The sequence below is a fragment of the Dendrobates tinctorius genome, unplaced genomic scaffold (assembly GCF_039654945.1).
Source record: "Dendrobates tinctorius isolate UK_male_01 unplaced genomic scaffold, ASM3965494v1 ptg000038l, whole genome shotgun sequence".
In the NCBI taxonomy this organism is placed as follows: Eukaryota; Metazoa; Chordata; class Amphibia; order Anura; family Dendrobatidae; genus Dendrobates; species Dendrobates tinctorius.
In genome coordinates this window covers 13,395,622-13,408,112 of record NW_027361706.1, presented here as the reverse complement: position 1 = coordinate 13,408,112, position 12,491 = coordinate 13,395,622, and the positions used below count along the sequence as shown (strand labels likewise).

At 43.6% G+C, this 12,491-nt stretch overlaps 1 protein-coding gene across 1 annotated transcript; it reads left to right on the top strand.

The window, feature by feature from the left end:
• The first annotated feature begins 5,448 nt into the window (after positions 1 to 5,448).
• LOC141088233 (uncharacterized) lies at positions 5,449 to 12,270 on the top strand. Its single transcript, XM_073574221.1, has 2 exons — positions 5,449 to 5,660; positions 6,390 to 12,270. Exon 2 carries the CDS (start codon positions 6,402 to 6,404, stop codon positions 7,473 to 7,475), a length of 1,074 nt encoding a protein of 357 aa, XP_073430322.1. The 5' UTR covers positions 5,449 to 5,660; positions 6,390 to 6,401; the 3' UTR covers positions 7,476 to 12,270.
• Positions 12,271 to 12,491: the final 221 nt, after the last annotated feature.

Genomic DNA, 12,491 nt, shown 5'->3' with positions numbered 1-12,491 from the left:
CACGAAAAAGGGGCCCATTTCGGACCAAAAAAAACTTTGCAATGGCTGCAACAGAAAGCTTACTGTTATGAATGAGTCACCGTAGGAGGCAAAAGCAGAAATACAAGCTAAGTCCAGAAAACCAGAGAAGTTGGCAACTATCAGATTGCAGACCCCTGAACCTATCAACACAACTAGCAGTAGCCGTGGGGGGTTCCTACGATGCCCTAGACCCCTCGATCACAGCTGGAGAAATACATAGGCCTAAAGAAAGAAAGGGGAAATCTAAACTGCCCCAGAGCAGACCCCAAAGCAATGGGCAGCCCCCAACATATAATGACGGTGAAGCAAGATGAAAATACTAACACAGACAGAAAGATAGACTGAGCAAAGACGGGGCCCCAAAACTACCTAGATAGGAAAGGACAGGAAGGCTGCTGTCTGCAATCTGCCAAAACCCTATCAAAGACATAAGCCAACCAGCTGATATGAAAAAGGCCCTGAAGCAGCTAGGCTTCAAAAACTGAATCAGCACTCGGGTATCTTCAGAAGACAGAGCTAAATGAATTCAGCACACCCCAGCAGGGAATGGCAGAAATCCAGAAAAACAAAGCAAAAACAAAGTCAAAGCACAAAAGCAAAAGGCCGAGCAGCAAACTTAGCTTTGGAGGAGCAGGAATTCGACTGGTCTCCAAGGATCCCACAGAGAAATCACCCGCAGGGCAGAAGGGCGTCGGCAGCCTTATATCCACTCCGTAACTCCACTCAGCCAGTCCTAGTCATCAGCCTCAGGTGTTTGACAATCAGGCTCACTACCTTTCTTTACCAGAAGAGGGAGTTCCTCGGCCCTCAGTAATGAAGGGGAAAATGAACTCACAACATTACCTCCCCCTTGAGGAGGGGTCACCGAACCCTCAACTACGCCACCAGGGCGATCAGGGTGAGCCCGATGAAAGGCACGCACCAATCGTTTGGCATGAATATCAGAGGCAGAGACCCAGGAATTATCCTCCTGACCATAACCCTTCCACTTAACCAAATACTGGAGTCTCAGTCTAGCCAGACGGGAATCCAGTACTTTCTCTACCTCATACTCCATCTTACCTTCAACCAATACAGGGTCTGGAGGTGCCACCCCCGGAACAACAGGTTCAACAAACCTCTTCAACAAAGATTTACGGAACACATTATGGATTTTAAATGTGACAGGAAGAGCCAATCGAAAAGAGACCGGATTAATAATCTCCACAATCTTGTAAGGTCCAATAAATCTAGGCATAAACTTAGGAGAAGCCACCTTCATAGCAATATTTTTTGATGATAACCACACCATATCACCAACCTTAAACTGGGGACCAATGGTCCTATGTCGGTTGGAAAACCGCTGGGCCTTCTCCTGGGAGAGAGATAACTTATCCACCACTTGGTCCCAGATCTGGTGCATTCTCTCCACCACAGTGTCAACACCTGGGAAGGCAGAGGGCTCCACCTGCCCTGAAGAAAATCGAGGATGAAACCCAAAGTTACAAAAAAAAGGTGACATCAAAGTGGCAGAACTAGCTCTATTATTCAAAGCAAATTCGGCCAAGGGCAAAAATGAAACCCAATCATCCTGATCAGCAGAAATAAAACATCTCAAATATGACTCCAAGGTCTGGTTTATTCTCTCTGTCTGCCCATTGGTCTGAGGGTGAAAAGCAGAGGAGAAGGACAACTGAATTCCCAGCCTGGAACAGAAAGTTCTCCAAAATCTAGACACAAACTGGACTCCTCTGTCAGATACAATGTTCTCAGGAATCCCGTGCAAACGAACCACCTGTTGTAAAAACAGGGGCACCAACTCAGAGGATGACGGCAACTTAGGGAGTGGTACAAGATGAACCATCTTAGAGAACCTATCACAAATCACCCAAATAACAGTCATCCTCTGAGAGACAGGCATATCAGAGATGAAATCCATTGAAATATGGGTCCATGGCCTCTTGGGGACAGGCAAAGGCATCAACAACCCACTAGAGCGAGAACACGATTTAGACCGGGAGCACGTCCCACAGGACTGCACAAAATTCCTGACATCATGAGACAAGGAGGGCCACCAAAAAAAACGACTCACCAGATCTCTAGTACCAAAAATACCTGGATGACCAGCCAAAGCAGAGCAATGAACTTCAGACATCACTCTCTTCTTCCACTGGTCAGGAACATACAACTTTCCACTGGGACAACGCTCAGGTTTGTCCTCCTGGAACTCTTCCAGAGCACATCTCAAATCGGGCGAGATGGCAGAAAGAACTACCCCTTCGCCTAAGATGGTAGCAGGCTTGGTCACCACAGGAGAATCAGCAAGGAAGCTCCTAGAGAGGGCGTCTGCCTTGACATTCTTTGTTCCAGGAAGAAAAGAAACCACAAAATCAAAACGTGTAAAAAACAAGGCCCACCTAGCCTGTCTAGGGTTCAAGCGCTTAGCCGACTCTAGGTAAATCAAATTCTTGTGGTCAGTGAGGACCACGACTTGATGCTTAGCTCCCTCCAACCAATGTCTCCACTCCTCAAATGCCCATTTCATGGCCAACAGTTCCCTATTCCCCACATCATAGTTACGTTCAGATGGAGAGAACTTTCGGGAAAAGAAAGCACAGGGATTCATTTTAGATGTTACAGGATCCTTTTGGGACAAAACAGCTCCTGCACCAATCTCAGAAGCATCCACCTCTACCTGGAATGGAAGTGAGACATCAGGTTGCCGCAAAACCGGGGCGGAGGTGAATCTTCGCTTCAGCTCCTGAAAGGAAGAAACAGCCTCCGGAGACCAATTTAACACATCAGCACCCTTTTTAGTCAAATCAGTCAATGGCTTGGCAATACTAGAAAATTTTGCTATAAATTTCCGATAAAAATTAGCAAAACCCAAAAACTTCTGGAGGGCCTTCAATGAAGTGGGCTGAACCCAATCGTGAATGGCCTGTACCTTGGCCGGGTCCATTTCAGTAGTTGATGGGGACAAAATAAATCCCAAAAAAGAAATCCTCTGTACTCCAAAAAGGCATTTAGATCCCTTGACATACAGGGAATTCTCCCTCAAGATCCGGAACACAGTCCGAATATGTTCCACATGAGAATCCCAATCCTTGGAGAAGATCAAAATATCATCCAGATAGATAATGAAAAATTTATCGACAAAATCTCGGAAAATATCGTTCATGAAGCACTGGAAGACAGAAGGGGCATTAGTGAGCCCAAAAGGCATCACCAGGTACTCAAAATGTCCCTCCGGAGTATTAAACGCCATCTTCCATTCATCCCCATGCTTAATGCGAATAAGATTATACGCCCCCCTGAGGTGAAGCTTGGTAAACCAGCAAGCACCTTTAACTCTGGAGAATAGATCAGAAATCAGGGGTAACGGATACTGATATTTAACAGTAATTTTGTTGAGGGCACGATAATCAATACAAGGTCTTAATGATCCATCCTTTTTGGCTACAAAAAAGAAACTGGCACCTAAGGGTGACGAGGATGGTCTAATATGACCCTTCTCCAATGCCTCCTTAATATAGGATCGCATAGCCTCGTGCTCGGGTACAGATAAATTGAAGAGCCGACCCTTGGGAAATTTACACCCCGGGCTCAGTTCAATTGCACAGTCATAACTCCTATGAGGAGGCAGAGACGCAGACTCATTCTCACTAAATACATCATAAAAGTCCGCCAAATAATCAGGAACATCATGCGACTGAGGAGAGGTGGAAAACACCGGAGCCTCACTAAAGGCACACCGACAACCCCAACTCACCACAGACACAGATTTTGTTCGACTCGACTTTTGTGAAAGTCGGGTGGTCCGAAACCCGACTCGACCCGAAAAAAGGCAAAGTCGCTCATCTCTAGCCACTAGAGTTCCAGTCCTCTTCCTCTCTGAAGAGAATATTTGCAAGTTTTAATATAAATTAATATAAAAATATACAATGCTAGCAATAAATATATAAAGAAGGTAAAAATAACTCGACACACAAACATGCAAAACAGTTATAAAATAAAAAGGGAGAAATAACAGAAATAACTAAATGTTTCCAAATACAATTATCGTAGGGAGAAGTGAATCATGGGGCACGGGCTGCCCTCACATGTGAACATTTCTCTTTGTATCACCCAGATTTCTATAGTCTTGATCATAGGCTCATATTTCCAGGATGAACCGAAGTTGCCATTTTAAAGGATGGAGTTTGTAAGTGGATGAATGGCTAAGGATGTGGCATTTGAAATCTCCCATGTCATCCTATACATGCAATAGGAAATATTCTGCTTAGTACAGACCATTTGTTAACCCCTTGAAGCTCAAAATCCAAGAGCTAAGGGGCCAGGTTTGACACCTCCAGCAAAAGCCCCTTTGTGCTTACAATACTGGTATATTCAGTTTCACCCTTTTGTCGCCTAAATGTAACTCTACTGCTGGTATGATTTTCCCTTATTGATTATATACAGTATTTCCTTCATGGCTGTGGACTTGAGCATGGCGCTCGTGCACCCGCGATAATCGATCGAGTAACGAGCGTGCCCGAGCACCCCGATAGTCGATCGAGTATCATGCTGTGTCGAGCACGCTCGCTCATCACTAATAGAGAGGCTGTGGGGATTCATACTGTAGAGAGAGAAGATATGGGGGGATCACACTGTATAGAGAGACTATATGGGGGTCATACTGTGTATTGCACTTCATAACAGTGGTAAAATATGTTCAATATTACTTGTGTCTATTTGTGAAAATATCAGGACACGGCACTGACACCAGACAGTTGGAAGCATGGCTTTAAGGGTATGCCAGCCTGCACTTTTATTTGTATGAATGACAATGCAGTAATGGAATCCTAAATAGGATCCTTTTGGCGTCTTATTGTCCTTTACAATAAGGGAATCCCATTATAGCTTAATTGAGCATGCGGGTGTTCCTCATATGATGCTGGACTTAGGCAGCCATTTTCCTACCTCAGCACAGGCACTTTAATGATGTTCTAATCCTACTCCCGGGAGATTATTATAGGCGGCTGTACCCCTCTTCTTTCACATTTGAGATATTTGTATATCTTCAATTTCCATATATTACTGCTGGAAAAGTGTGTGTAAAGGTGTCTCCAGCCATCAGCGTCCTTCACATCTGAGGCATTTGTTTATTGTCATTAATTGTTTCAATACTATTGTTGTATATTTAACAAAAATTGCAATTTATTTGATTTTGAAAACATTTGTACTTTGTGCTTTTTCTGATCACTTTTCTCATGCAGTTGAGAAACTGGTGAAACAGACGGGATTTATATATTGTGTTTGGCACAAGATATTTTTTGGGGGGGCGGAGCCTGAACGTTGATGGAGCAAGAAGCAGGAAACCTGAGCTCCCGGACAAATGCACCAAAAGGGGCTCTAATATCACCAGAGCCTTCTTTTTATACCATCCCCGCATTACAACCCAAACCAGGACCCCACTGGATCGCATAGACCCTGGGTGGCGAGTCACGTTCGGAATAAAGAAGGGATTCATCTAACTGAGGCCCTGCAGGCGGGAGATTGCCGGAGTGGCGGAAGGATATACTGCTAACAGCACCATCGCCTCGGGCAGAAGACTTCACCCCTGACCTAAGGCTGTCAGATAAGAGAGACCCCGGAGCTGACCCTCCCCTGCAGATAAGGTACCATTGCGAAATCCCCAGACCAGGACACACAAAATCGCTACTGTTCTCATAGCTGGGGGACGGCTACAGAGAGTGTGTATCACGCCGCAGCATTGAAAATAGTCCCGTCGGGCTTGCAGAAGACACGCGGCCCGGGACCTAGAATAGACGTGCAGCGGCACGCTTCAGCCTCCTCCCCTCTCTGCAATCAGTGAGAGAGATCTGAGGGAATCAAGCGTCTCCGGGAGCTGAGGTAACGCTGAAATAACAGAAGCAAGGTGACGGAGTGTCTTGAGCAGGGGGGTCTGATTCAGGGGACAGAGGATCAGGAGAGCATGGTCATTCTCCCTAACTCCGTAGCAATAAAGGAGATAATCAATTAATCAAGTGGGGGCCTGAGACTGTCTGACCCGAGGGGTGCGAGGAGAGAAGGGAGTAATATAAGGAGCCTTAGATCTGTATTAAGCGCTCCCCCCCCCACCAGTGCTGTCCCTACACCTTTCCTCCCCCCCTTATCTGCTTTCTAATTAACCCATGTTATACCTAGCTGAACGGATATAAGAGAGGATTTTCTGGAAAACCAGCAGAAAGTGGTTATAGACTGCCATCTAGTGACCAGAGCCAGAACGACATCTCTTTCCATTGTTTATCACTTATAAGATTGGGCATAAAATGGAACATTAGCTAAATTCATAGCCAGCGAGAGGAATTCTAATCTTCAAACTGCTCTATTCTTCTCTGCTTTAGATAACTGCAAAAATGGGGAGATCTAGCGTAAAAACGCAAAAGAGCATGCCCAAACCTACAAAATCCACTACGCAAACAGACATGGATGACTTTCTTAAAAAACAAACGGTTCCGTCAGATTCTCTTAAACCACCCAAGCTTCGTGATTTGACCTCATTAGAAGATTCAGATTCTGAACCGGAGAGTGACTCTGACACGGGCAGCACAGCGAGAGAGGCCTTAGTCACTCGTTCGTTCATCAAACGTATATTGTCTAAAGCTCTTGAGCCAATAGGACAAGAACTTGCAGAGATAAAACACGACCTAAAACTTCAAGGCCACAGACTTGAGACATTGGAAAATTCGCAAGTTGCCATGACACAAAGTTCGAACGCTGTACTAGATTCTTTAAAAGTCCATGAACTCCAACTACATACAATTCACACGGTGCTAGAAGATCATGAAAACAGAGAACGTCGTAACAACATAAGAGTTAAAGGCCTTTCTGAAACGGTGGCCTTTGAGGCGTTATGGAAAGCAACACAAGAGATATTCAAAGATCTACTTAATGAATCAGATCCACAGGAAATCGAACTGGTGAGAGTACACAGAGCATTGCGTCCGAGGCCTTCTCAAGGGGAAACTCCACGAGATGTGATCTGTCGCTTCCTCGATTATCGAGCAAAAGACTTAGTTCTTCGCAGAGCGCGGGAGGCGCAGGAGATCTCGTATGAAGGCTCACAAATTAAACTTTTCCAGGATTTATCGGCTAGCACTCTCAGGAAGCGGAGGATCTTGAAACCGTTCACTGAAGCATTGATAAAAAAAGGCATCCGTTTTAGATGGTTGTTCCCGTTTGGAGTACATATCACAAATGGAGACAAAGGTATCTCAGCAAGAACATCACAAGACATCAAAGAGGCATGTGAATCCTTGGGGATTGAGCTGGAGGCCTACCCGGACCTGGAGTCCTTCCATTCGGCGACCCTATTGCACCCGCTACCAGATGACCCGGCGTGGCAGATAGCCCTGACGCCAAAATCACAAAGGCTGAAAAGGAAGCTGACAAAGACCTCGCTTCCTAAGGACTCCAGAGACAATACTTGATCTTTGGGTTAGACCCAGATTTTGCAGTTAAGTTTTCTTGGTGTCTACCCCAGTTGGGGTATTGAGTATGGTTGAAGCAAATCTGATGGGGTTGGCGTGCTTTTCCAAATATGGGTAAGCACTGCTGCCACATCTATCCAATAATTCGTTGTAAGGTTTCAACCTAGATCTAGTTACAGCCCAAACTGGGCATTCTCCTAGAATGGAGCATTTCATATTTCATATTTAGTTTATAAGGTTGATTGGAATTTTCCTCAAGCTGGCACTCTATGAAACAATGTCAGTAGGTAACTATGGTACGTTGGCATATTGGTCAATGATATTGTGCAACATAATAACATGGATAATGTTAATATTGTGTTCTCCCCCTCTTCACCTTTTTGTTTTCTCTACCCTTTTCTTTCTTTCGTCTGGTCTACTTGTCCTAGACCCCCTCCCCACTCCCATAGGCACAGGGATTCGTCTCCGTCGTGAGCTGCAAGGATACTACTGTGTACAGAAACATGATGGATACGGATAAGGTACACACATTCATCTCTTTTAACGCACATGGGCTGAATTCTCCAAACACTAGACGCCACACATTACAACTATTCAAAAAACAGCAGGCAGCAGTATTGCTTATTCAGGAAACGCACTTCAAACCGGATAAATTGCCCTCCTTTGAAAGCTCGATATATGATAAATGGTTTCATGCGACAACCACCCAATCCGGTTCCAGAGGAGTGTCAATAGCAGTGGCAAGGGGAGTGCCCTTCCAGCTAAGAGAAACTATGGCGGACCCTCAGGGTCGTTACATCTTTGTTAAAGGTCTACTAAACGGTGCCCTTGTAACATTGTGCAGTTTATACGCACCAAATAAAAAACTATTGAGATGGGTACTCTCAACACTGAGAAAAATTGATGGCTTTAGAGAGGGTGCATTGATAGTGGGTGGGGACTTGAATGTTGCATTAGAGCCTTTGCTAGACACGACCAAACAGAAAAGTTTGCTCTCACCTAAAGATCTTTACAGAATAAAGTCACAATTGGGATCTCTACAATTGATTGACACATGGAGATATCTAAACCCCTCTGACCGAGACTACACCTTCTACTCCCACCCTCATAAATCTCACCACCGTTTAGACTATATTTTTATATCCAGTAAAATGCTTGCCAATATACAACAGGCGAAAATAATCCCGAATATTTATTCCGATCACTCTTCGGTTTTGTTAAAATTCTCATTATCTAAAGCCTTTCCCCGACATAGAGTATGGCGGCTCAATGAGTCAGTACTTGGAAGTACCGAGGTACAGACACGTATAAACAAAGTGCTTTCCCAATATTTTGAGCAAAATGCTTCACCAGAAATTTCCTCACAGATACTATGGGAAGCACATAAGTCAGTTGTCAGAGGGGAGTTGATATCTATCACTTCCTTTCTAAATAAACTTCAACAAAAAGAAATCCAGGATCTTTATGATAGTATATCACAGCTGGAGCTTACACATAAACATAAAATAGATCAACATAGCTTAGAGAAGCTGCAACAAAAAAGACAGCAACTTAAAGACATATTAAACTCGAGATCTGCTAAGCTCTATGCAACATGGCAAAACAGAATGTACGTCCATGGAGACAAAGCATCCAAATTAATGTTATCACAACTAAGGAAGCGGCAGTCACGTACGCTGATTAACTCAATCAAGAATGAACAAGGGTTAAGCTCGCAAACTCCTGAGCACATGGAGCGGGCATTCCTTGACTACTATAAGAAATTATATAATCTCCGTCCGGAAGATAACGCCGATTCCGCACTTAAAAGAAGCATGGACACTAGGTCCTTCCTAAGCACTTTAGATCTGCCTGTCTTGTCTGATTCCCAAAAACAATATCTCACTAGACCTTTTTCACTAGGGGAGTTGCAGTCCGCCCTGTCAAAGTGCCCGAAGGGGAAAGCGCCCGGTCCAGATGGATTCTCAGCACTTTACTATAAATCCTTCTCTGGCCTCCTACTCCCACATTTATTGAACGTTTGCAACGCAGTTTTACAAGGCCACCCATTGCCAAACCAAATGCTTACAGCCAGAATATCCCTAATACACAAAGAGGGGAAGGATCCTGAGCAATGTAGTAGCTATAGGCCAATCTCTCTCCTTAATGTGGACCTAAAAATCCTAGCAGGGCTGATGGCAAAAAGAATGGCCAAGTCATTGCCAAATTTGATTTCCTTAAATCAGACCGGGTTTGTGGGTGGAAGGGAGGGAAGGGATAATGTCCATAAAGTATTACACCTTCTTCAATACGCAAAAAATCGTAAACTCCCATTGATGCTTCTTGGAACAGATGCAGAGAAGGCCTTTGACAGGGTGGACTGGGTATACCTACGGGAAGTGCTGATCAAGTTTGAGATACCCGAAGCGTTTATAGCAGCCGTAATGGCAATGTACGATAAGCCCAAGGCACATATTAGGATTAACGATTTTACAACAGATGCATTTACTATAAAGAACGGAACAAGACAGGGCTGTCCCCTATCCCCGTTGTTATTTGTGCTAGCAATGGAACCTCTCTTAAAGGCCATACAAATACATGAGGGAATAGAGGGTATTCGTATCAATAAGACACACTATAAAATAGCGGCATTTGCGGACGATCTCTTAGTCTTGATGACTAATCCTTTGCTGGGACTCCCAACATTGATGGATCTCATAGATCAATATAGCAAAATTTCCAATTTTAAAGTAAATATGTCTAAGTCGGAAGCGCTAGACATACATATGTCCCCGAATACCTTAGCTAAACTAAAAAGTACATACCCATTCACCTGGCCAAAACAATATATCAAATATTTAGGTGTAAAGATAGGAAGATCGGATAGAGACCTTTTTCAACAGAATATTCCCCACCTAATTGCCTCAGTAGAAACCATCATGAAATCATGGAGGGACTCGTATGTGTCGTGGATGGGAAGGAAAAATTTACTGAAGAGCCTAATCTTACCCAAGTTCATATATATCTTCCAAATGCTCCCTATAACCATCCCCAAATCGTATCTTCTTAAAATTAATACATTATTCCGCAGATATGTTTGGAAAAAGCAGAAGCCCCGATTAGCATACAGGACATTAACATTAAACAAATCGAGGGGTGGGATGGGTGCACCAGACATAGTAAGGTACTACCAAGCGACAATGCTTACCAGAGTGGTAGACCTGTTGCGGTCTCCTAACAATAAGCAGTGGATTGAGGTGGAGGAAGCACTAGCACCTTATCCCCTGAGATCCATCCTTTTGGCATATCCTTGTAAAAACATAAACAAAAATTTACCTAATATACACACCAAAGCTACCTTAAAATTATGGAAGGGATTGGTGAAAACTCTAGTTCCCCCTTTGTCCCCCTTACTCAAGTTGGCAGATATAATGCCACACGCATCTTATTCCCGAGACAATGATCTAATCAAACCCGGTTCCCTGGCAAATGTAGCGGTTGATGAACTCTTAACGGACGGGGCACTCCCCTCCTTTCAGGAACTGAAGAAGCAACCAGGGCTTTCCAACTTGACCTTTATACAATTCGGCTCTATAAGAGACTCCTTGGCACAGTATCTTTTAGGAGCAGACGTTACCCGCCCACTGACTGCATTTGAGACTCTCTGTGCAACAAAGGATAAACCCAAAAAGATAATGTCGTCTATTTACCAGATTTTAAATATAACTGACTGTTGCCTCAAAAGAGCCTATATAACACATTGGGAAAAGGATTTGGGATACAAGTTTACCCCAAATCAAATATCACACATTTATAATTCTTCTCATGGCCCATCACAATGCGTTAGAACACAAGAGAATTCTTTTAAAATTGTCGCCAGATGGTATATTACACCACAGCAGAACACTTATTGGCAGACGGGGTCTTCTACTAGATGCTGGAGATGCTGTGACTCGGAGGGAACATACTTACATATGTGGTGGTCCTGTCCACCCCTGCTGCAGTTCTGGCGACTAGTAGAGGATTATATCGGGGAAATTGTGGGCAAAAAGCTTACATTGACACCGGAGATAGTGCTCTTAAATTTTTTGTCACCAACTGGACATAAGAATACTGCTCTGTTGACTCAACACATTCTTTCAGCAGCGAAACTTTTGATACCTATGAACTGGAAGACAACTACCACTCCATCTATATCCCAATTGCAAGAGAAGGTAGATATGCTATATCAAGTAGCCAAACTGGCTGCCTTGGTGAATGGCTCACTTTCAGCTTTTGAAAGAGTATGGCACCCATGGACCCGATTCAGATCCATTAGTAGAAGTTGATAAGGCTATAGTGGCCTCCTTGCTCGGCTTTATCAGAGTGGACGAAACCCTTGTTGCCTAGTGTTCCCCTCTCCCCCCCCCTCCCCTTACTTCCCCTATATTCCACCCCTATCTCCCAACTTCTCCCTTTCATTACTTGACCTCCTGTCCCTTTACTCCCTATACTGTTTTTTTTTTCTTTTCTTCTTTTTTGTTCTTCTTCATCTTTGTTTGAAATCATGGCATATGTGATGTAGCAGGGGCGTGTGGATGGGAAGAACCCAGATTTGAACCCAGATAATCTTGCTACTGGAAGTTCCTTTAAGGCTGTTGTTGTCCTTAAACCTCTATATATCAATAGTTTTTGCCATGAATTGATATTTCAAACCATCTGTTTAACTCCCGAAAAGTGGAATTTGTAGGTTATATAATAATTTTGTAAGCTACTTTGTTGATTGCTTTCTTTCGGATGTAACTTGCAGATTTCAATAAATAAAACATTAAAACAAACAAGATATTTTTTGGATCATAATTTTGACATAACTTCTTTTTTTCCTTGCATTTTACAGTTCCAGCTTAGAGAATGAGATTTCTAAACTCTCAGTCACACGTTGCATTTCTTTTTCTCCATTTTTTATCTGAAGCTTGTCAATTCTTTCAGTTTTGCAGCGTTTTTCACCCATTCAAATGAATGAACGAATGAAAAAACGAAACAATTAAAAACGCTGCA

Coding starts and splice junctions, on each gene's coding strand:
- LOC141088233 (XM_073574221.1), top strand. CDS start 6,402: ATGGGGAGATCTAGCGTAAAAACGCAAAAGAGCATGCCCAAACCTACA.